The 26,478-nt window shown below is 33.6% G+C and overlaps 1 protein-coding gene across 4 annotated transcripts; it reads right to left on the bottom strand.

Moving 5' to 3' along the window:
- Positions 1-2,200: 2,200 nt before the first annotated feature.
- Positions 2,201-26,259, bottom strand: LOC128213472 (uncharacterized). 4 transcript variants are annotated; one of them, XM_052919202.1, is made up of 15 exons: positions 24,712-26,258; positions 17,169-17,226; positions 16,239-16,509; positions 15,023-15,379; positions 11,871-11,958; positions 11,587-11,678; positions 11,263-11,382; positions 11,037-11,078; positions 10,757-10,789; positions 9,142-9,224; positions 7,736-7,865; positions 7,395-7,476; positions 6,736-6,865; positions 6,371-6,429; positions 2,201-5,531 (listed from the first exon to the last, which is right to left on the bottom strand). In XM_052919202.1, coding segments are annotated over exons 1-13 (1,437 nt in total). In that variant the 5' UTR covers positions 24,714-26,258; the 3' UTR covers positions 2,201-5,531; positions 6,371-6,429; positions 6,736-6,786. The 4 variants fall into 4 exon arrangements, with proteins under 4 accessions (XP_052775162.1, XP_052775164.1, XP_052775165.1 ...); XM_052919204.1 differs by having other exon boundaries at positions 7,395-7,448; positions 24,712-26,252; XM_052919205.1 differs by lacking the exon at positions 7,395-7,476 and having other exon boundaries at positions 24,712-26,259.
- Between the last annotated feature and the right edge of the window lie 219 nt (positions 26,260-26,478).

Raw genomic sequence — 26,478 nt, 5'->3', positions numbered from 1 at the left:
CTTCTCGCAATCGTTTTAACCATCAACAATCGTCCCTCTTTAGAAAAAATGTACATGTCTTTTATTCGACCGTTTTTGGAGTATGGTGACATCTTATGGGACAACTGCACAAATCAGCAAAAATCTGCTATAGAGTCTGTGCAAAATGAGGCTGCTCGTATAGTTTCAGGTGCAACTTAATACTGTAATATCAACTCAATGCTCGCTGAACTAAAATGGGAGTCCCTAGCAGACAGGCGTAGAAAACACAAGCTTATTACCTTTTACAAAATATATCACTCACTTTCTCCTAAATATCTAACAGATCTTATTCCCGCTCAAGAACAAACACGATACAATCTTCGAACTGCCAACAACACCCCATCTATTATAGTAAGAACACAACTTTACCAAAACTCTTTCCTTCCAGCAACTATATGTGAATGGAATAAACTTCCATACAACAACAGAAATCTGCCGTCTTTGATATCATTTAAGAAATCTCTTAATCCAAACATGTCCAAAGCCAAACCAATATTCAGCTTTGGATCACGCACTGGACAAATATTACACACCAGATTAAGACTTGGCTGCAGCTCACTTAACTATGACCTCCATCGAAGATCAATAGTCGATTCCCCTTTGTGTCGTTGCGGATCCGTCGAAACTGCCGAACACTTCTTACTTTATTGTCCACTGCTTGTAGACATTCGACGCCGCTTCTTGAGCACTATGCCATGTGCACCTATTTATCAAAATCTCCTCTATGGAAACGAAACTCTTTCATTTGAACAAAACAAAGTAATATTTTCACTTGTGCAATCGTACATAACTGCCTCTAGGCGGTTCGGTTAGCAATGAGCAGCAACAAACAATACACGAAGACCAACCCTCCCTGGCGTATCGGGCTGATCACGCCTGCTCCATAATCGGTGTGCGACCAACAATTTTCATTTCTTGTCATTTTTAGATAATATTAAAAAGACAAAATCAATCAATTTTAATCATTTTCAACGTAGCATATGCCATGTCTCATCTGTTTCTTATGCAATTTACTAAGTAGAGGAGCAGAATTAATATAAGTTATTTCTTGTTTTTTAATCCTCGAACATATTGTGATGTATTTCATTTCTATACATATAACGTATGTTTGTTTGTATGCTATTTGTTAAATAAATAAAGTTTAAACTAACCATCAACAATCTCTTTGTGAAATGCGCTTCTGCCATCCACAAGAGAATATTCATTACTGCAATCATTTCTCTTGGCGTTTAAACAAATGCTCGTAAAGTACCTGCTCACTATTACCAAAGGGTCTAGGGTCAACAACATCCATCATGCTCGCCCTCAAATGCATTGCAGAATTCTTAATTAACATCTCTTTTCTAAAAAAAAAATGGAGAAAATCCCATGTGTACATGTGGAGCAATAGAAGACACTTGCCACTTTTTTGCACTTGTCCATTATATACAGACCAAAGAATGGTCTTGTTTGAAAAGCTCAGTACCCTTAACACTATTACTAAACAGCTCAATTGTTTGGAGACAAATCTTACAACTGAAGTATCGACAAGCATATCTTCCACCAAGTAAAACATTTATCGCCAACACCAAACGTTTTACAAATTAACTTCAAAATCAACCATAGTCACCGTCTCTGACTCGTCTTAGTAACCTTTCCTTCCATTCAATCTCTCTTTCCACTCTATATCCTAATTCCTGTTCTAACTTCTGCATTTAAGTCTACACAATGTCAAACTTTCCTTACTATGCATATAGAAATACGTGTAAATTAAATTCTCTTTTGCGTCTTGAAATACGCCATCCACTGTAACAGTTATCAATGCTTGTTTATTTTTCTTTAGTGTACTATTGTGAATTATTTATCAAATATGACATGTCAACTCTGGTATTTCACACCACATGTTAATTCTCCTAATGATATACAGAAGAGATAACATGTGGCCACGTATTTATTAATCAATAAAAACATTTATAAGGGCTATTTTTCTTAAGCCGTACTTAAATCAGCCTTTTTGTTTTGATCATTCTAGTCAAATGAGTTAAACATGATAATACATAAACATTATAAGAAATCTTTTTTGCATCGACGTATGTTTTCCACCTTTAATTCAATAACTGTGTATCGGCTTAATATCATAGTTGTAAGAATTGCTACTTATAAATTCATTTCACCATATGACATTGAAAACAAAACAAAATAGTGAACAACGGTTTTTATTCGATTGAAAACGATGTGTCATGAAACAGTAAAAATGATGCGTCGAAAACATTTATTTTATGATATTGAATTTTCTAACACTTTCTAAAATGTTGATTTATAATATACGGGACCTTCTGACACAATACAAACAATAACAAGATCAATAGTTTACATGTGTTTTGCGATGAATTGCGATCCGAACATATCCGAAGATGTTGCGTTCATCGGTGGATGAACGCAATTGCCGAAATGCAGTTCATTTAAGGAATGGAAGTTGAGGTGTAAATATAACATGTTTAAACCTACTGTTTATGTCATATGAAGAACAAAACATATGTATTAAAATAAAAAATGAACTATACTTAGGAATGTAAACTGAAACATTGAATGGTATTCTTTAAAATCATATCCGAATGTTATGAACTGGCATATCATTATTATTTACCTGAAAGGGGTTCAAAGAGCACCCATATCACATCAAAAATCTCTTGCAATAGCTTAAAACAAATACGTATTCTATTAGAATGTTACAAAACACACATGCCTTAAAAATAACCGTAAAGCGTACAGCAGCTAGGGATGGAAATTGTTATTTCACCGGCAATTTTATGAAAAGTGAAGGCGATATTGATGGATCCTTAATGTGTTGTAAAAATGTACAAGAAATTTAAATAGATAGAGTATAAGGACTGGATCCAAACTAACCATAGATAACAGCGATTAACTAATTATCAATATTTAAAGAACGAACAAGGAGAACCCTTGTTTTTTTTGAAAAAAATATCACTATCGAAAAGTACGATTAAAATGTAATTATTGGAGGGGTTTTAAAGCTTAAATGAAAAGTAAAACTCTCAATGTACAATAAAGTTACACAAGCAAGTGACACAACCAAATGATCACAGCAAAGAAACCACGTGACTTAAAGGGGTTCTCAATGGGTCACCACGGGTCACAACCGATGTAAACAAAGAGGTAAGTGACGTGGATTTCTAAATAACATTTTTTCTGCAAAAAAGATATGAACATATTTTCAGCCGATAAAAAACAATGCGATTTTCTACACGTGTGATATATTTTATATTTGCATGTATTTTAATGATGCCATCCATTGCCAGATTTTCAACTTTTTAACTAACGGAACGATGCAACGCTAAATTTTCGGCCAAGGCTTACACCATTAAAATTAAAGGAAATCTAAAGTATTTAAATTTCGTCAATATTATCAATATTTTCCTTCCTCTTTCTAAAAATAAGATTTAGTATATTTTCCATCACAATCTGGTAGGCCAACTTGTTTGTGCCATTGACCGACCTTAACCTCAAATCTACGTGCAGCTACTCTTGATATTGACCAAGCATTTCTTTATTTCATTTTACATGTATAGTGTATGTTCATATCTGACAAATAAGATTAAAATGTAAAATCTAGAAATGGAATGTAAGTTAGTTCCGTCCTGGATTCATTAAACTCCGTAAACCAATTTTGTATAAAACATCAAAGTCGTGTTTTACTGGAAATATAAATAAATTGACATCACCGACATTTTCATGCATCCACATAATAATTATGAATAAGTCCATTTCAAGATTTGAAATTTGAATAATAGGATAAATCAAAGCACATTTCATCATAGGCTATTCTAACATAGCTTATGGTATACATCTGTAATACGTTTAGATAACCACGTTGTTCTACCTAGCTTTGTTCTGAATATGTATACTAACACAAAATAAAACTTTACAAAAAATCAAACTTTTCAACATTTCTGTGATCCCCACAATTCTGAGCCATAGCTCAGAAAAGGGAAATGAGTTTATCAAACAGGTTTAATCTATGACAAACTGACATAATATGATATTTAGATAAACAAATCTTAAGATTAAATTTTGCTATGATTATATGACCTTAAGCATGAAATATATTATATAAATCACAATTCTTTCAGTCAGTGTCCAAAACTTACAATCAAAATAAATTAGTCTCGAGGAATCAAATATAATTCTCTGAACCTGAACTGACTTTGTACCTATACTGGGAAAATACCCAGTGCCCCAAATATATAACACCTCATTTTAAGGCTGTCACACAATTAAATTCATAAAAAATATCACAACGAAAAAATAATATCAAATTTCCTTTAACTAGATACATTTTACAATAGAGAAAGACATTTCAATCTTCCACTCTTCAAGATTGGGAAAAGGAAGTTTATTGCAAGTGGTTTGATGTTATCCATAAAGTGCGTTAATATACATTGTACGATAATTATGTGAAGGAAAGTGTTTGATGGGTTTACATATAAAACATTCCCTCGTATATAAAAGCGTCCGATTATTAAGGCACTGTATGAAAACTTGAAGCAATATTTTACAAACTTGAAGAAAATGTGAAATAAGAACCAAAGATAATTTGGTAGGAAACTCCTGCTGGTAAACTACCGATATGCAATGGATTTCTTAAAATAATTAAATAATGTCCAGGATAAGGTTTTTGTCCAGTATATATTTTGTGGCATATGCTCATCATGTGCACCATGAGATCCAAAAATAATGTGACTAGGATGACTCAGATAAGTAGAGAACACGGATGAACAGTTTCTGTCAATTTCTATACTTCTACTGTCTGACCGTCTTGTTTTCTTCTTTAAAGTTAAAATTGAAAGAAAAAGTATTTAACATTTGCGTTAAGGATGTTTTCGTCTAAAGCAAGTACAGATATTTTTAGTAAACATAAACCAGTTGTACGACTTACCAAAATTATGGCTAAACATTATAAGAATATCGAGAATAAATCTTTTATGATATAATGCTATGAATTACTCAATTAACTTTTGCGTCTTAGATCCGTCTTTGTTCAAAATACAGTTTTGAGCAATATAATTGGTCAGTTGATATGTCTCTTAAAACAGTCTAAGTGATAATTTGAACATGTTCAAATTTATTGACGAGCAATTGATACGCTAACTAATGGAACAAAGAATTGGTGCTAATTTGTAAAACCTAATATACTGCTATCACATATGTTTACTAGCCGTTTCATCCAAAAAAGATATTGTTTCTTCCTGACTTCCACTGTCTGTATCAAAATCACTTTTCTCATCACTGTCAGATTCTTGCAACTTCTCTACCGATTCAATGTCCCCAATCACGCAAGGTGTCGCTTGACCATTTGTCCTTTCGTCCAATTCTTCTGTTGCTGTTGCACCGTCCCTATTTGGGCAAAATGTCGCTCCGGCTGTATATGCACCAACGGAGGGATAGACAGGGTCGACACATGGTGAAAGCTTTTTCTCTGAGATTTTACCTCCTAATACGTGACTTGTCACCTGAAATACAATAAAACAATAATGGAATATTCAACCACATGTTAAAAGTGTTATTATTTATTACATTTTATTAATTATCAGGTTATGAATTATATCAGTACAATGTTTTGAAATGATTGTTTGCTTATGGTATTATATCCATTTTATATTTTTGTGATAATTATTGGTTTTTGTATAATAATATACCTTTTAACTTTAAATGATGTGACCTGGTCTATTACTAAAAGCTTATCATACATGACTATGTTATGTAACACTAAATTATGTCATGCTTCGTCAAATCGTTTGATCTCACTGGTATAACGGTTCGAACGGTCTGAATGGGGCATGTATTACACTCGTAGCATAAATGATATCCACATCGCCAAGATGATGGATTGAGTAATTGCAAACTGGATTCAGTTTGTGTTCGGGTGTTTCATCAACACGTGTAATTGCAGTGCCGCCATGTGTTATATCATCTTTTGCGGATGTTTTATAAACTTGCTTTAATATGTTAAATAATGCGCATCCATAATAAAATTCATAGAGAACATTCGTAGATTTGAATCACCCAGACAACCTGGTTTGTCACAGTAGCCTTATCCACTACTGTCATTTGGAAGAGCATTACCAATTCACCACTTGAGGGCTAGCTAGAGCTTATAATACAGATTTCGTCGACGGTTTGATATAAAATAATCAAGAAAGTGGGTTTTGAGTGTATCTCAAATGTTTAATGACAAAATTAATAACGTTTTTCGACGCTTTCAAATTTTGATTTTGTTCATCTGGAAAATGTCAACCTTGCTTGTTTACACGTATTCTAAAAGTACAAAAGAAAACAAGCGTAAAACTACCGGAATGGGTGCTGTGGCCGTGGTGTTAGTACTTTTTGGGGGACGATTTTCCTCATGCCCTAGAAATACAAACGCACATAACTAACGATAATAAAGCAATTTCAGTACAATGCCTTATTGAATGAGGAACAATATTTACTTTCGTGTTCAAAGTAGAAGAATTTTGTTTGAGTTACTTGGTATTAAAACATTTTTCTGTTTGATAAGTGCATTATAGATTAAGTTAGGAATAGTTTATATTATCAAAGTTTTCCCTTTGAATTGCCATCAGTTTTTTCCAAAACAATTTCCTTTGACTGGTGTTCTAACAGTAGTTATGATAATAACCCGCATGAATAGGTATAATTATTAATCGCAATACACACGTGGGCCTTGGAGAAATGGTTTATCTTCCGTAGCATCGGTATCCTGATCGTTTATTGCGGCTGATGTAGGTCTGTCAATCCCATTGATAAAGCTTGTTTCTTGTTGTTCTTCTGTTGTATTGGGGTGCGCCTGTAATTTTGAATGCATCGATGATGGAAAAGTTATTAAATATACCCCCGCAGCCAGTGGTGAAAACATGTAGGCACCAGTCACACCGACTACCCGGACTGTCCCGGACTGAAATTTGATCGATCCGGGGTCAGATCCGTGTTGGATCTGCGTCGGGTCTGGGCTTATCTAGGACAGTCTGGGATGATCATGGGTGATCCGTCATGGTCGGGGACACCACACCGGCAATTATAAACTGTTTAAAATTGCCGTCGTTATCCGGGACCATCCGGGAGGATATTTCAATCCGGGGTAGTCACGGACGGTACGTGTTTTACGATTTATGTAGTAGTTAAGATACCAGCAGTGTTTTCTGTTTGTTCTGACCTCGCTTTAGATGTCAATGTCGAAGGTGTACTTCTCCTTAATGTACGAACCCACGCAGTATGTTGATACGTATTGTTTAATCATGTTACATACAATGCCACAAATCAAATGCACATAAAATCTCAATTAAATCAAATTCAAAAGGAAACAAGCGTAAAACTACCGGAATGGGTGCTGTGGTCGTGGTGTTGGTACTTTCTGGAGAAGGACTTTCTTCCTGCCGTAGAAATACACACGGCACATAACTAACGATAATAAAGCAATTACTGCACAATGTCTTATTGAATGAGGAACTTAATTAACTTTCGTATTCAAAGACGAACAACTTTGTTCGAGCTCACTTCCACATTAATATTTTTGCGAAAAGCAACAGAAACAAGCTCAGTAGCAAGAAGTTTAAACATAAATCCGGTTAAATAAAACTTGGAAAACAGTTATCTATTTGATAAAGGCACTTTGTTTATTTATTTATGAATAGGTATAATTATTAATCGCAATACACACGTGGGCCTTGGAGAAATGGTTTATCTTCCGTATCATCGGTATCCTGGTCGTTTATTGCGGCTGATGTAGGTCTGTCAATCCCATTGATAAAGCTTGTTTCGTGTGGCTCTTTTGTTGTATTGGGGTGCGCCTGTAATTTTGAATGCATCGATGATGAAATGCTTCATTATACCCCCGCAGCAAACTGTGAAAACATTTAGTCACCAGTCACACCAACCTCCCGGTCTGTCCCGGACTGAAATTTGATCGATCCGGGGTCAGATCCGTATTGAATCTGGGCTTATCAGGGACAGTCCCGTATGATGACGGGTAGACCGTCATGGTCCAGGACATCACCACGGCAATTATAAACTGTTTAAAAATGCTGGGGTAAATGTGACCATCCGGGAGGATATTTCGATCCGGGGTAGTCACGGACTGTCCGTGTAGCATCCATGATGGCTCCTTGTTGATTATGGGTCATCCAGCATGTCGTTTTGGGACACGGCTCATCCCTGAGCAACCCAGACCATACACGGTTCATGCCGGACCAAGTACGGATGAACACGAAAGAATGCCGTGGTGGTTTCGTAGTGATCCGTGTTGGTTACGTATTCATCCGTTGTGAAGCCGTGTTTGGTACGGGTCGGTGACGATGATATGCAACCGTCGACTCAATTTCATCCCGGATTACCCCGGATCAAGATTTATCTATCTTTGACCAGACCAAACAATTAACCAGTTCTATACAACCGATTGCTGATTTTCTATATCTAAATCATAAATATGAATAAAGTTCTGCAAATCGTATAATGTATTTCTAGCACATGGAAAAGGCATCTCCGGTGAAATTAGCCGAAATGGAAAAAAGACATTGTCATTTCAATAAAGCACAATGAAAGATATAATTAAGGAAGACTTTGAATTAAAAAAGATATAAAAAATATCGATATTCTTTTTTTTTTCAAATAACGTCATTGCGTCTATTTACAACGTCGCACGCTTTTTTGTTTGTAAAATGTTTTATTAATATATATAAAGGAGTTACGTATGTTATTTCATGTAAATCTTCGCCTGTCCTTTGCATCACTTAACAATCTAGCGTCGCATGTAGCTGTCAGGAAAAGTATTGACGCATATATCCGTTTTTGAGTACTGGTGGCGTCTATTCATCGTTTTGTGGTATGTCTTCATTTATTTTTCTAAATGAGGTACACTTAAGAAGATCGAGCTAACATTGCCAATTACGGGATGCCTTTTATTATGAATGCTGTTATGCGATCTTACGATATTGTTCAAATGAAGCGCGGTATCATAAGGTCATATTTTTTCTACTGCTAAACCTAAAATGTTTTGATATATTGTTTAATGTGCCTTCTAGAGATTATTGGATTCATGAAAGAAGTCCACGAACAAACTTAACTTACCGAATCAAAATGAACTGTTGAATTAATGACTTTCATCTTGATGTAGCTACCTGCTATTTTCTTGACCAGTGATTTTCGTTTTTCTAAAATGTAATAAAAGACAGTTGAGCTGAAAAACAGCATGTTTATGTTATGGTAAAAACAAAACCATATTTAATAAATGAATGTTCAATATATAATTTTTTGGCAACATTTTTAATATATATATTAAATGAACAGAAGAACAATACACGTTTTCGAAAGGCCAAATGTATTGAATCGTTATCCTTTAAGGTTTGATTACGATTAAATGTTTTTACTAGAGTTGTCACTAGAGTGACAAATACCCTCGAATGCCTGGACACTGAAGTGTCACTATTTCTCTTACAAAAGGCCATAACTGAGAGATAATTGTACTCTGCATTGCCACTTATCATGCTTAACTTACTAACTATAAGTATGTTGTTATGTTAAAATCCATTGTTTTTAAGAAGTTACGCTGCTGACAAGAAAACCGAAATATAGTAATGTTTCTTCTTTAACACCGCACTTCCTCTCATTTTGCTTAATTATTGTATGAAGTTTACTTTAATTCCATCTAGTAGTTTGCAAGTTATGCTCCGGATAAGAACAGGTATCAAAGGGCAATTACTCTGTGATTATCTGAATTAATGTCAGGGTTCTTGTACGATGCATTTCCTCTCACTGTTCTCTACAATTGTATAATGTTTTATTCAATTTCATCCAGTAGTGTTCAATATATGCTCCAGGCAAGAAAAAGAGACAAATGGCAATTACTCTGTTTTAAGGTAAAATAGAGTTATGGTTCGTTTACACTGCACTTCCTCTCATTGTGTTTTACCATTGTATGAATATAACTTAAATTCCATCCAGTAGTGTTAAAGTTATGCTCCTGACAAAAAAGTAATAAATGGCAATAACCCCTTAGTTATGGTTTTTGTACACTGCACTTCCACTCATTGTGTTCTACCATTGTATGAAGTTTTATGGAATCATATCGAATAGTTTTGAAGTAATGCTCCGGACAAGAAATTTTGCAGCAGACAGACCGACCGAGCAACCACAATAACTATGTGGTTAGCTGAAATCGAGTTATGGTTCTTGTACACTACACTTCTTACCATTGAGCTTTACCATTGTATAAAGTTTAATGTAATTCTATCCCGTATTTTTGAAGTTATGCTCGAGACAGGAAAGAGTAACAATGGGTAATCACTCTGTTGTTATCTTGAAGTTATACTCAGGACAAGTTTATCACAAAATGACAGACTGACCGGCCGAGCGACCGACCAACCACAGGGTGACTCTGATATACAATGTGGTTTACAGAATGTACTGTAGAATTTTAGAGTTTTTATTTTTGAAATAGCATTTAATCCATTGAAGTTTGTTTTCTAAATTGGATTTGTGCATTCAGAACTATAGTGCAGTTTCTTCAGTTGTTAATTTCATGAACAATTGTATGTTTATCAAGGTATATTTTTACAAACAGTTGAAAAAAAAATGCTTTGTTTAATACATTATTGTCAATATTCCCATTTTTATATTGTCGTTTTATCAAATTATTATCGATTGTGATATTTTTCTGTATGAACTATGTACTGTCAATATTTACTTGTCTGGGTCAACACCGTTTCGCCTGGTATTGCTACAAAAGAGTAATACAGTACGTTTACAAAAGTAGATTATGAGGGACTAATCCGTTAATCGTGAATGACTTTTCTTGCTTATATAGCGTAAAATATAGACAATAAATCTAAATGTTGTAATAAGTGTAATGGTCGTATCAGCGTGTTTTTAGACTTTGTTTTATATTTTAAAGGTTCGAACCCAACGTAGGGAGAAAAGAAGAAGAAGACGTAGAAGAAGAACAACAACAACCAAAAAAGTTGTACCTTCGGGCGTATTCTGCTGCGACTCACGGCGAAGCCGTATGGCTGAAATAAAGTTAAAAGACAGGAAAGGTGTACCAACTATCGATTGCTATAAATGTAAAAATATTTTTTTAGGCGTATTCATTCACAATTTCTTTTTCCAAAAACCATTTACTCTACTGAAATAATAGTGTTGTTGTTTTTTAACTTCTACCACATTGTGCTTAAGATGCTCAAGAGAACTTACCTATTAAAAGAACTAAGAGTGCGGTTACTGCAAGGGAAATTAGAACACTAACAAGGATGATTGTATCTTTGTTTGAGCCGTCGGAGCCACCGTTCTCCTCACGCCCTTTCGTTGAAAGTACTGAAATATAAAATTAAATCAGGTTACACTCAGGAGGTTGATGAGCAAGTTCAAGATATCAATTAGTTGATACTGTTTAACATAGAAAAAATAAATATATATTGGTAATGTTAAATATGTTTGTTTTAAAATACCAAAATGTCGTTCTTGTTTCATGTAAGAATATTTTCATCAATCGCAATGTGTAATGTAAATAATACTGACCTTTTACGGTTTCTTTAGTAGTTGATATACCAGCATTGGTTTCTGTTTGTACTGACCTCGGTTGAGATGACAATGTCAAAGGTGTACTTCTCCTTAAAACACAAACCCACACACTACATGTATATTGATGCCGATTGTTTAAGCATGTTATATGCAATGTCACAAATGTATATGCAGATACAATCTCAATTAAATCAAATTCAAATAGTATGCCAAGTGCACCAGGATCGATATGCTAATATTTGAAAAAGGTAGCTTATAAAAAGTTTCTTAAAGGGTCTTACGTGGTTTGAACAGGCTTGTTAGGAACACATTCATCTGATTTCTCCGTCCGGTGCATTCCAGAAGGACACCGGTCGCCACATGTGTAATCTGTAGAAAGTAAAAAATACAAAACCAGGTTGAAGAATGAGTAATCTATTGAATATTAAATTTGTGGAACTTATAGAATCTATTATTTTAAAAATAAGAAGAAAGAAATATATAAATAAACTAAGATGTTATCTATTGAAAGTAGCATTTTCAGCATGGAACAAAATATATGGAAAGCAAATAAAATGAGTATTAAAAATACGTCACTTATAAATTATTATTTTTTAGAAAATTGTAAGAAAAAAAACATAGCCAAAATACTTAAATAATGTATTTTCTATGTTAAAGGGGTTATACATCGTATGATGAAATAACGAAAAAAAGGAGAAAATTGTCGAAAACTGACATAAACTTGGTATCTATGTGTACAATGCATTGAAACTAACTAACTGAATAACCACAAAGTTTACAATTAATTTATTTTTTTCGCAGTTTTTGTTCGTAGTCTTCCATTAAAAAAATACTAGGTATGTATACCTAGTAAAATTCATTCTTATGCGTGATTGACTAGTCGATGTTATCACGAGATATTACCAAGCTAGGTATATAGCTTAAATGTTCCAATCGTTTAGGGTAACCCTTCATAGCACAATGGGTACACCACTGCACTGCAATTTTGGCAACACCGGTTCGAACCCGGTCTGCGACTCGATTTTTTTTCAATTTTGGTTTATTTTTTACATTATAAAGAGTAAAACATTTTATTAAATAATTGTCCTGAGATTCGTTACAGAAAATGGTGCCAATCTGCCAATTCCAATGTGCAATATATGGAAAGTAAAATATGTAAAACATGATAAATGTGTAATCTCCAGGATGTAAAATAATTGCAACTTGAAAAATGTGTAATCCTTTGAAAGAAAAATATACAAAGCATGACAAATGCATTTTTTATGGTAAGTAACAAATATAGAACATGAAAACTATGAAAAGTAAAGCATGAAATATTTGAAATATTTCTAATTGATCGAAAGTAAACTATATAAAGTACGAAAAATGATTATACAACATAGAGATACAGTATAAATTGATAGATTTCAGCCGTCATGCAAATTTCACTAGTTCTAGCAAATTATATAAGATATCGATAATTACGTCTGTGATCATTACTGAGAGGTAACGAGCTCATACTGTTCTCTATTCATTCAGAACCAATATCAATGCAAACTATATACTAGAATAAACAAATACACCGATTGTGCAACTTACTTGTCAAATCCGTGGCGGAAAGCGTCAAGAGAATTCATTTTAATGTGTAACATGTATGTCATTTTTCGTTTACACAAATAACATGCTAATGGCTAAATTATATTACTAAATTTTACTGTTTCTCACTTTTATATTGTAAATTATTTGATTGTAATCTTTAACAATTCTGTGTTATATATCATAATAATTATTTGACCATTTGTAACATATGAAACAATTTATCATACATCATATTATAGAGAATTTATTCCCAAAAAAATATTTGTTTGATTTTGTTTTGTATTGGAAATTTGATTTCATGTTTTGAAAAATATTGCAAAAATAGAACTGTACTGGTGTTTGTCTCATTTCCTTAGAAACAAGCACAGTCATAACACATTCTACTTATGTAAATTATGCGTTCATAATCAAATGACACACAGCGGTATTAAAATAACTACAATCATTCATATATAGGTTAAATTATTCTTTGTATGATATGATATAATATGAATAATATATAGAGTTTACTACAATCATTCATATACAGGTTAAATTATTCTTTAAATGATATGATATGATATGAATATTATATGTAGTTCCTTATTCTTGCCGTTTCATGTAAGCGTCTTTTCAGAGAGAAGACGAGAATTCGGCACACAATTAATACAAAGTAACATTTCGGCGCCTTTTACGCGTGGTGCGTTTTAATTAAAAACCAAAGCCGCCACATCCAGGCCAAAAAAGGCCAAAAATGTGATGCCTTGTAGACCTAGACTTCGCGTATATTCGTGTTTTTCTGTTATACCTATTGGTCTGGTGCTTCATTCGTTTTCGTCTTCCGGTTTGCATGTGCAGACGATTGCATATCCATGTGCGAATTAACATACATGAACCTACAAGAAGGGAAACGTGTACTGCACATGCTACCGGAAGGAGAAAAATGAAAACAAAGGCGCACATACGAGCGAAAAGCCGCCTCATAAATATTTACTGTTTTCCCCGTGGTTTTGCTTTCGGCACTCCTCGGCCATTTTCTACGAAAACAACCTCGGATGTATATCGGTATATCAGTAGAAGTTGCCAGTAAATTTTGAATAATATAACTAATGAAGTGTACAATTTAAAGTGTATTTGTATATCGAAGTTTAAATAAGAGTAATCTCTCAGTTAAACTGCTACATTGAAATTACTACGCGATCTACTTGCACCGTAGTTCAGGTGTACAGATTTCTGACATTATATTTACACCTCAACTTCCATTCCTTAAATGAACGTCATTTCGGCAATTGCGTTCATCAATCGATGAACGCAACATCTTCGGATATGTTCGGATCGCAATTCATTGCATAACAATATACATAAAAAATATTTATCTTGTTATTGTTTGTATTGTGTCAGACGGTCCCGTAAACTATAAATCAACATTTTAGAAAGTGTTAGTTTTTTTTAAATTTTAAATGTGTAGTTGCCATAACTGTTTGAATTTTACGTTTAAAAGTGATTTCAAGTGGTTGATCTTTTCCCGCGATATTGTGACGTCATTTGAAAAATAGCCTCGGGTCGTTCTATTTACAGAATGGGTAGGAAGTGGTTACTGAAAAGTTTTTATTTTAAATGAAATTTAGTTTTTTTAACAATTCTTGAATGAAATAATGAACTATTGGTGTAAATATAAGTAATGAATTGCGGGCTTGATGTCATTATCGGGGATATGAACACAATTGGGCTGGTCAAAGTACTCGTGGAGTCCTTCGGACTCCACACACGTTGACCAGCCCAATTGCGTTCATACCCCGATAATGACATCAAGCCCGCAATTTATTCCTTAAATGATTGTTAAATGAGTAATTAAAAAAATATATTCAATATTTACTTAAAAGCAGCTCCTGTGATGGAATTGGACACGTTTTGGGAGCACACAACTCATCACTGTAGAAGCACATCGTTTTCACGTTTTCGTTTTCTGGTGCGTAACCGTTTCTTGCGTCACATCGGCAATATCCGTCAGTCTGCTTTCGTTCAAGCCAGGAAATGTCATCGCAGTTGATTTTATGGTATTCGGGGATACATTTGTTGAACTTCTGAAGGTAGCATCGACTGTATGAGGCAGACGATTGTCCGTCTTGTTTATTGTAAAAGTTTGGGTCCGTGCAGGCAACGCAGTTTATTTTAGCGTTTCTAGGTGACTGAACCACGTCGTCAAAGGAAAACGTAACCGATGGCTCTTCCCCTATTAAATGTTTAATAAAATAATTAAGTTACCTGTTGCATAGTAGTAGTAACCCATATCCGTAGTAGCTATATCCTACAGGGTAGTAGTAAAAAGATAACTCTTAAGTGACACATTTGATCTTTTAAAGAGGCTAGACACCGGATGGTTCCGAAACCGGCAAATACATTATTTCCACAAAACTAACATTAAATTGTCAATATGAGCTGTTAAGATGCAGATAATAATAATTTAACATGATTAAAAGAATAGTTTGTTGCTGTCTCAACTGACTTCAGCAGTTTAAAAGTCGCGCATTATGGATTCCCAGTTTATAGTGTATGTTTAGCATGTGCAAGTCACGTGATTAGTAAAGATTTGTATACCGACGCTATTTTCAAATTAACTGGGATTGACGTAGTAATCAAACGAAGTAAATTTCGAAATGGAAAAATACGCCAAAAACGTGACACATGTGTCGTAAGCGATGTGATACATCAGTAAGTTTCAATGCGTTGTACACAACGATATCAATTTTAAGTTTTTGACATTTTTCTTATGTTATTGCAATTGATAACCTAGATGCAATTGAATCATCTGGTGCCTTGTCCCTTTGAGGAATATAACAGTAAACTTGTCCACAATGGTACAGTTCACGAGTCAAAATAGGACTATAATGTTTTTATTTAAAAAAAAACATATTGTATTGTAAATATTTTTTTTAAATTTTACCTTAGAGGAAATACCTATAAGCGTTTCTTCATCGTGTCAGTATATTTTTACTTTATACAAAGCCTAGTGCAGCTTATGGTTGATATCGAGTATCTCGGCTTAGAGTCATCTTAAAGGTATGTAAATTATCTAAAACATGTCACATTACCTGCATTGCAAAATCTCTCCGGCGCGCAGGCCTGTATATATTCAGTTTTATTGAGTTTTAATTCCAAATTTTTAAAGTCTTGTGCACAGTGATATATCAAGCCTTCGGCGCATCCCATTCGCTGCGCCGCGCACTGCCAATCGCAGGTGCTATTGTCACCATCACAATTGAACGTCACATTGGGGATATCTCTTAAATGTGCGCATGTCCGGATACACTGGTCCCCTACGATCCGATAATAAAAGTCTCCCTGGGTTCTCACCATATGGAACTGAATGAAGATGAGGGAATAATTATATAATCCTTTTAAAGTTCATTTTTGTTTCTGTTTTTATTTTGCCTTTTGAAATAATATTATTCTCACGTTTAAGTGCATGTATGACGTGGGTTTCATAAGGATCATTTATTAATAATACTATGAAAACTACACGGACACGCCCCGTAGCCAAAGATTAACCAAACAAAAGCACAAGCTCAAGGCCGAAACCCGTAAATTTAGAGGAAAATAAAGCTTTATCCGACACATAAAAGATACAATTCGGTCTTATTTATTTCATTGAGTACAAGAACTAGTCTTATCAGTTTATATATTGGTTTGATAATATTTTCATTGTTTTAAAATTGATACTGGATCTGATGAGGATTGTATTTTTATTTTATTTTTAATTATTGTTAACATTGTAAGTGTGAGGTTATGCGAATATAGACAAGTTTGATCCTAGGTTAACTCGTGATTGTCTGCCTGTGTTTTTTCTCGTTTATTGTAGTTTGGTCCTTGCCTTTTGCAGTTAAACCAGGTTTATATTTGAAGTGGGGACTACTGGGGTTGGCCCTTCAGTTTTCTCTGTAATAGTGTTATAAATTTACAGATGTACCAGGGTATAAGCATAATATTGCTTTTTACTATAAAACATAAGTGTATCAACTTACCATAAGAATTGCTAGTAAAGCGAACACTATATTCTGAAGTGATAAACATAACTTCATCCTGAAACACACAAAAATAAAATATCCACAAAGGTTAACAGATTGACAGTTAATTTAACCAATTATAGCATTAATGCATGAGTAGACATATAAAAATGTTGTTGGATGTTAGATCGGATAAAATGATGTGATGCCAAGTAAAATAAAAATAGTACATTTAAGAAGATAACAATTAAAATTAAATTGAAATAATAAAAACAAATAATAATAATTTATTTCGAGGCAATGCAATCAAATCAATACGATTTAAAAGACCAGTTAATAATTAATTTAATATGTGCGTGAAGTTAGCACCGTAGCACCTCAACACCGCAGCACCGTGGTGCTATCACTGCAACCACGGTGCTAGCACCGAATCACCGGAGTTTTACCAAAGTATTTTAATAAATGTTATTTTAGTATAGAATAGGAGCTGCTCTTGGTCATGGCATAGGTCACTGAACTGCAAGCCTAGGTCATGGCATAATTTTATGGGCTGCGATTTTAGGCAGGCTTTGGGTTTTTGATAATTTTAGGTTAATACCTTAGGCATTTTCCATCAAAACTTCAATAATGTTTAGCGGTGATACCTTAAAAATGAGAAAGGGGACCACTGACACCTATACCATAGTGTAGCCTAGGCCTCAACCTAGGTCATGGCATAGGTCAATGGGCTGCGATTTTAGGCAGGTTTTGGGTTTTTGATACATTTAGGCTTTAACATTAATACTAGTTTTACATCAATTTTTCAGTATTTGTTGCGGTGATACCTTAAAAATGAGAAAGGGGACCACTGACACCTATACCACAGTGTAGCCTAGGCCTTAACCTAGGTCATGGCATAGGTCAATGGACTGCGATTTTAGGCAGGCTTTGGGTTTTTGATACTTTTAGGTTAATACCTTAGGAATTTTCTATCAAAATTTCAAATATGTTTAGCGGTGATACCTTAAAAATGAGAAAGGAGACCACTGACACCTATACACATAGATAGGCCACTATGCTGGGAAAACTCTGGTTTCAGCACATTAAGGATGTCAATATTCCTGTGTGCATTTCTAAGGTGTTTTAGCATACTCCATGGAAATCCCGTGAGCATTGAACATAATCATTTCGGTAAATAAAATTGTAACAGTGAGGTTTGTGCACATAAACTGGTTTAAACCCCCAGTAAATTTACATTTTACTGACCGTTCCAAGACGGTACCTAACAATTCTTGATAAACATACCTACTTTTTATACAAAGTATATGTATACACTGTGCTGTTTGTGGAGTTTTGTGGTGATCTTCTTTTTTGTTTGTTTGTGATTTTGTGCTCTATGTCTTTGGCGTTTGCCCAGTTCCACTAAACCGGGTTTATGTTTAAACTGTTTGCTACTGAGCTTGTTTCTGTAGTTTTTTTGCATAAATATTGTTAATGACTTGTAAATAATGTATTTTCTATTTTTTTTAAAAACAAAATCCTAAGGATAATTGGACTTTGGTCAAAACTTCCAAAAAGAAAAGGGAAGAAAAGGCAATTAAAAATGATTATAGTTGAGTTACAGCCATATGCAGATGTCCATTCTGCTTTTCAAGGGAGAATACTGCGTACGAGATTGATAAACACCGGCTAGCAGACAACAGGTTTGAAGCCTATGCGCAGATTTGAATTCGAGGGTGTGTCCACCACTTTCGAAAAAAATACCCAAAATAAAAGAAACAGTAGCAAAATATTACCTGTTCAGCAGAAATATTAGCATATTATATTTCTAAAAGATCCCCAAATCGCATCTAATGAACTCAAATTTAATACCATTTAACAGTGACCAAACTATTGACTGCTATCAAACGTCCGTATCAACGGAGGCTATACACATGTGCAGTAGAGTAAAAAGTGGGCTTTGAGAGGAACATAGTTTTTTTAGTTAAGTAGTATTGTTGAGTATCCTATATATTTATATATTCATATAACATTACCATCATGTTTAGTTTCATAAACCAATATAACAGATATGTACATTCTCGAATAAATTATTTGAAACGGTTATTTATCAAAACGTCTGTTATTAATAAGGCTCAAGACCACAGTTATCTGCCCCCCGTTGACCCCCCCCCCCCCCCCCCCCCCCCCGTTGACCAAGATCCGGATGTGAATACAAAAAAAGAGTGCTTGTGTTAAAGTATCAATATTTTATTAAAATTGAATGAAAAAGAAGCAAAAAATGTTCTTTTTGCAGAGAACTTGACTGAATTTGACACTCTATTGCAGGAATTGATAGTTTTCAGTGTAAATATTGGAAAAAATCATAGCTTGTGGAAGTCTGAAAATTAGTTGTTTGCAGCCGAGTGACTCCTTGGCGGAAGGCTTATGAATTTGAACTCAATTTTGACAGTCGGGTCAATGGTCAACATGGTGTTTTCTTGTGATTATATTTTGTGTCTTGAATTGTTCTAGAGATGCCATGTCCTTGTTTTTCATTGGGATGTGTATAAAGTCAAAAGTCAGGCTAGTGTCTATATGAAACATATAGTAAAAATAACTGTGGTCTCACGCCATATGCCTACATCAAATATGCATTCGTACTTATCACAAATCCGCATTGTAATCCCGGATATGACATCATTTATCAATTAATATCATCCCGTATTCCCGGATAGTTGAAAGCCTCTGTCACGTATATGCACACATAGATTTAGTCTCTAGTTATACATGAATGTATAGCTATGTGTATCACAATCTTTTCTCTTATAACCGCATTTTTCGATCGTGACAATTATCAAAGCAAGTATCAATATATTTAGGTATTAACCTAAAAGTATCAAAAATCCTGAGCCTGCCTAAAATTGCAGCACATTGACCTATGCCATGACCTAGGTTAAGGCCTAGGCTACACTGTAGTATAGGTGTCACTGGTCCCCTTTCTCATTTTTAAGGTATCACCGCTACACATAATAGAAATGATAATGGAAAATGCCTAGAGTATTAACCTAAAAGTATCAAAAACCAAAAGCCTGCCTAAAATCGCAGCCAATTGACCTATGCCATGACCTTGGATAAGGCCTAGGCTACACTGTGGTATAGGTGTCGGTGGTCCCCTTTCTCATTTATTTTAAGGTATCACCGCTAAACATTATTGAAACTTTGATGAAAAATTCCTATGGTGTTAGCCTAAACATATCAAAAACCCAGAGCCTGCCTAAAATCGCAATCATTTGACCGATGCCATGACCTAGGTTCGCAGTTCAGTGACCTATGCCATGACCAAGAGCAGCTCCTATTCCATACTAAAATAACATTTATTAATAAACTTTGGTAAAATTCCGGTGATTCGGTGCTAGCACCGTGGTTGCGGTGCTAGCACCGCGGTGCTGCGGTGTTGCGTTGCTACGGTGCTAACTTCACGCACATTAATTTAATTATAGAAGTTTCAATTTTAAACTTGTAGTATGATAATGTACTTTGTTTATTGTTCAACTGACTGCATGTAAACCATAAATACTTATTGTGAAATAAAGAACTGCATGGAATGTGGTGGGATTGGTTCCAGATCATGTTAATGATATACCGGGATTATGTAAGAACCCTTAACCACAAACGGAATGCACACCTGCATGACTAGCCAGATGCAACATAAACGATAAATAGTATCAAACTTATTTAAAATCAAAATATTTTAATTTATAACTAACATGATTATTCTATGGTCTTTTGTATCCTATTGATTTGTTTTGCTTGCTTCAATTTATTTTATTTTATTTCATATTTCATTAATTTCGATTTTAATTGTTACTTTCTTTAATATACTTTGTATTACACTTAGTATTTTATGAATCGGATTTCAGTAGCATAATACGTGATCGCAAAATTTAATGCCAGAAAATAACAGGTTCTACCTGCCATCGTGGCATCTTTAAATAACGCTCTTGTTTAGCAAAAATATAATAATTGTATAAGGCTTGGGTTACATTTACTTAACTAAAAAAAGGATAGAAAAAAACCTTATAATGGCAGATTCAGAGAATATGGGGACACTGAAACAATTATGAGAAAAAGGCACTCGTTGAAAAACGGTAAATTGCGTAGAGACAGACAATACGCAAAGAAAATTGCGAATGCGCGATCACTTTTATACACATCGCCCGAGGTTGTATAGGCATAGGGGAGAAATATTCAGATATGCTACACAGAGAGGTTGTGCACTGATCAACATCGTGATCGGTATGATTTCCCGCACTGATTCGAAGTATTTGGTTCAATCCAAGTGGATCAGTGTCACTGGACGGTATCAGCAAGTACTGGGGAAAGAAGAATGAGTGCATAATGCAATGAAACAGTTGTCGGACGCAAATGTTATCACTGAAACGGATAAAAGCATAGACGAACAACACCAAAACAGACACGCCAATCCGAGCTGATAGTGGATCATGTTGTGCATGTACATGGACTTAATAAAGACGTACCTATTGGAGAAAACGAATTTAGTGATAATAATTTCATTCTGAAACTAAAAGAATCAATAAAATCAACCCGAAATCTATAACAAAGTAATAACTTTGAGAGAATGAATGAAAGCATATCCCATAATATAGACCTCGTAATCACAATCTGTCGATGGGAAACCAAAATCGGGCGATAAAAATAGACTTATGACAAAAATAGAAGGAAACGAGGCAGCCAATCGGAATCTAGCAGCCGCTAAGTAGGACAGCGATAAGGTCAAAATCTAGATGAAATGTACACGGTCTTATGGCTAAACAATACAATAAACTTGACTGTGGAAACTGTTTTATGAATACGACAATCTTTAATTAACTGAGTCATGATCGAATGAAGAATTTATTTATGATATTTACAATTTCACTTCATTTATTTTACAGAGGAAAACTTAATTGAAAACGAAATCAATAGGAATCAGTGGTGGTGCAATGATTCACATTCACAATAGTTCAATTTAGAAAGAATACATGTAATTGTTTTAATGGATAAAATAAGATGGATATTTATTTGACTTTCATGTTGCGTATTTCTTATAATGTTCCCCATTGTAGTTGTAGAGTATATTTGATTGAAAAAAGTGTTTTGAACTGCTACTAGATGCTATGTTAAATTTCAATGATAAATAAGAAAGTAAATGTCAACAACCGTGGTGATTTTAATGCTAGAGCTGTTTAAAAAAAGATTTTGTTGTAAATGACAATTTCCACTTTTTAGGAAATATTTTACCACATGGTTATTCAAAAGTTAATTTATCTCCAAAAAGCAACTAAGATAAGACTGTAAATAAAAACGGAAATGTTCTTTTTGATTTGTGTTAGATGACAGGTTTGAGTATTTTGAATGGAAGGGTAGGATTAAATTTTAAATAGGAAAACATACCTATGATAATTCAATGGGCTAAAGTACAATTGATCTTGTTCTATGTAAAACTATCATTTTTCAACATGTAAACAACTTTCAGGTATTATATCAAAATATCTTGTCGTAACACTGGATCACTGCATTGTTAGTTTTTATTTCATACGTTCAAATGTCTTTCATTTGAATTGAAATAAGACAACTTTTGATTCCTGTTATATGAATGGGGATGATGAGGTCACACATTTACCATGCATATAGAAATTGATTAATGAGAAAAAAAAATTGCACGAATTCTTTGAATAATGATATGGTTAAAATATGTTTGATAAACAGTGTATTTATATTGAATATTCACAAAATAATTATAATATGGATGAAAACCTTGTTTTGTTTTGTAAATATATTAAAGACACTTAGTCACCACTGTTAAAACGTGCTTGGTTTATAATAACATTTCTAGTAGAATGACAATTGACGATGGTGTTGCTGTTTATTATGATTATGAATGCATATATGTAAAGCATTCTTATTAAATATAATATACTATAGAAGCTGGTACAAAATAACTGTTAGAAAAAATGTTTTTATGATGGACAACAAACAGAAAGGCTTGAGAAAGCTAGATAATCAAATGCTAAACTCTATAGAAATATGTTTAAAGATTCTGTTGCTAAAGCTGAAACAATCTAATTTATCATTTTTTTCAAGTCAAGACTTTATTATTTTCATGATAGATATTTACTTGAAGAATTGTTTATTATATTTGAGGAAAAACATTTACACAAAGTGATATCAATTAAGCTCGTAAGCACTAAATAGAGGTAAAGCAGCTGGGTCTGATTTTTTAAAATAAATTTTTAGCACTGTATAAATAGTGATACTTTCTTATATGTTGCAAGTACATTGTTTAATAAGCTTTTCTTTAATGAATATTTTCCAGAGAAATAGTCTGAAGGCTTCATAGTTCCTTTACATAAGAAAGGTAACAAAGACAATAATTATGAAAGAATTGTTGAGCTGAAAAGTATTATGTGTATATCGATCAATCAGGTTTTAGGCAAACTAGGGGCACGGTTGATTTATTTTTGACTTTATGGTCTTATAAATTATTCACTAGAAAATAGTTAGCGGTTGAATGCAGCGTTTACTAATTTTACTAGGGGTTCGATATTTTGGTGAGTGATGTTATTTGGTATAGACTTAAAGGAAATATGTTTATTGTTATACAAAGTTAAATTTTGTGCCAAAATGAACCTAAGTGATACAACAAGTAAAGAACAATTTAGGAAGACATGTTTGTAAACTTAAAGAGCTGTAAATGTAATTAGATATTGGTATAAAATTAATCAAGTAGAGGATCATGAATAACTCAAATGTTTTACCTCTCATATGTGTAGTTATAAAGAAAAAAGGCCAAATTTCAACTCATTGGCAAAGTCCCCGTTAAAGTCAAGGTTACATGATTCATTTATACAAATCTGGATGTCAGAGCTAAATAACTCACCAAGATCAATAACATATACATTTTTGAACATTTGAGGTGCAAACTATTGATTAAAGTTATATGAATACATTGTTAAAGAAAATATGTAAGCTAAGAGTTTCATCTCAAACATTTGAAGTTGAAACAGAAATATGGCATAAGCTTGAAGCAATAACTTTTCAGCGTAGAACATGCATTTTATGATATGTCTTAGAATATGAATTTAATTTCATTATTGAGTGTCTGTATAACGACTCAAGAAACACACTTATTTAAAAAATAATATTGGAAAAGACCAAATGTACCAACAAATGTTATTGCATTCTGATAAATTCTGTTAAATTAAATAGAAACTTAGCCATGTATATTCGTTATGCTTTCAAATTAAGAAATGTGTTATTATACTAGTATGAGGAGTTTATATATGTACACATATAATGCAACCTTAACTGTACACTATCGTCTACTCTCATACAAGTATTGTAGAAATATATATTTTTTTTAAATTAACTATCGAACTTTCATGTCCTCTCTTAAACTATTACCTCATTGTTTCTAAATGGACCAATACAATGCGAATTACCAAACTGGCAAAACTTAAAAAAGACTACAAATATGCATATTAATTATGTTAAATACTTAAAGTTCGATCAGTTACATATTTTAAAAAGCCATACTTACATATTTATCTCTATGGAAACACATTCTTCGAAAAGATGTTGTCACTCCGTGATCATGCTTCTGATGAAATCTCTAGCATAGTTTACGAAAAATTTTAGCTCCCTGGTTTCATTTAAAAATAATACGTTCCTCTCTATTTTTTAACCACTCCTTATATTCAATTAAATTTCAATACATTTACTACTTTCTGTTTAAATAAAAGGGAAACGACACTTAAACACTAATTTAAATAACAATTTCATAAAGTTTACTATTTAAACTCATAATTATCCTTTTATATAAGTACGTAGTTTAAGTTTGTGTTAACTATAGTTATTATTTCACAGTAAATTACTGCGAACACTTCTCGAAATATTGCATACCGCATGGGTATGAATAGGGAAATACCCTTTTACTTTACATACTCGGTTAAATAGTAGATATGCATAGGCTACAGACAACCAATATTTGATAAAGTTCTTTCGATTTAAGCCAAAACATAAGTTTATAAACACTTTCCAAAGTAATACACTAGATATACTTAAGCAAACCTGGTGTGCAAAAAAGGGTTTAAGCATATATGTGTTGTTTATCTTACATTGATTTCTTTTTCAGCTGGCACATAACTGATAAATACGCAAACCGACTAGACTTGACACATGCGTCAATTAAACGCATAGTATGAGCACTATTTAATCCTCTCATTTCACGAAACATTTCAAGACATAATTGTATGGTTGTCTACAGTATTGGGTCACTGTGTCTTCGGAAAATCAAAATCAAGTTTAATGGACTAAAACAATAATATTTTACATAACTATAACCACTAGTGGGTTTTTTCCTTGGACTTAAGTGGCGGCTGTCGTGAGTTTGTAAATCCTTATGGTGTTGATCAACCTATCTATTTTATTAAGCGTGTGGAAATTTGAGTGCCTCTCAATTTATACCAATAACTATAATTATATATAATACTCAATTTCAGATGGGATGTTTTTATATGGGAGAAGTTTCGTTTTTCTACAAATATCCATTTATTCACGCTCCATTTCGCCTTCTTTTGTAAATCCAGTTTGCCGGTTGTGTATAGTTTTTGTCATATTGTAAGTTATATTAAATATATCCACCTTCATTTACGGATTCCCCGTCTTAACCCAGTCTGGTGACTAAATCGACAGGTTGAATATTTGTAAATCTTCACAGGTTCACTTGTCAGTATTTTTCATGAAAGGACAATTTGGTTGCTGCAGTCTTTTATGTATTTCTTCCACACAAAACCCCGGCGGCCACTCATTATTTATAAATCCAAAAATAAAGCATTGCATGAAATCCTTTGACTTTATGTAGATAAATCCACGATGTGCCACCCAACCACAGCGTTTGGAATTTGTAAAGAATTAATGCTCAGTCCATTCACTAATCATATGGCAAACGTAAACCTGATGACTTGTTCTTTTAGATTAAAATATCTGCATGGTGAACTAGTTTTCACCAATAATATTCATTGTGCTGAGTAATTCTGCAATCAGCATGTGTAAAGCTCTGTCATCGCAGTTCGTAACTATTTATATGAAATTTGTATTTAAAGAAATGTTTCATTGTTGGGATCCAAAGATATCACTGTAAGTGCGTAGTTAACTGTCATACTGTAATACCTAAGACATTTCAAGAATTACAGTTAAAATACGAACAAGTCATTGATGAACAAATTAAATAAGCTTGATATCAATATACATCAGATGGCTTATGCAATTGAAGTGCACTTCAAATGACGAGTTCTAGCTATTTGCA

This window comes from Mya arenaria, chromosome 13 (assembly GCF_026914265.1).
Source record: "Mya arenaria isolate MELC-2E11 chromosome 13, ASM2691426v1".
Taxonomy (NCBI): domain Eukaryota; kingdom Metazoa; phylum Mollusca; class Bivalvia; order Myida; family Myidae; genus Mya; species Mya arenaria.
Note: the sequence above shows the minus strand (reverse complement) of the source record. Positions and strands in the feature narration are given on the sequence as shown.

Bases quoted from the DNA above. Each gene is read 5' to 3' on its own strand.
- LOC128213472 (XM_052919202.1), bottom strand. The intron at 16,510-17,168 runs GTAAGTTGATAC...ATCTTCATTCAG, and splicing joins CTTTACTAGCAATTCTTATG to TTCCATATGGTGAGAACCCA. The intron at 7,477-7,735 runs GTGTGTATTGCG...TATTATCGTTAG, and splicing joins ACCATTTCTCCAAGGCCCAC to TTATGTGCCGTGTGTATTTC.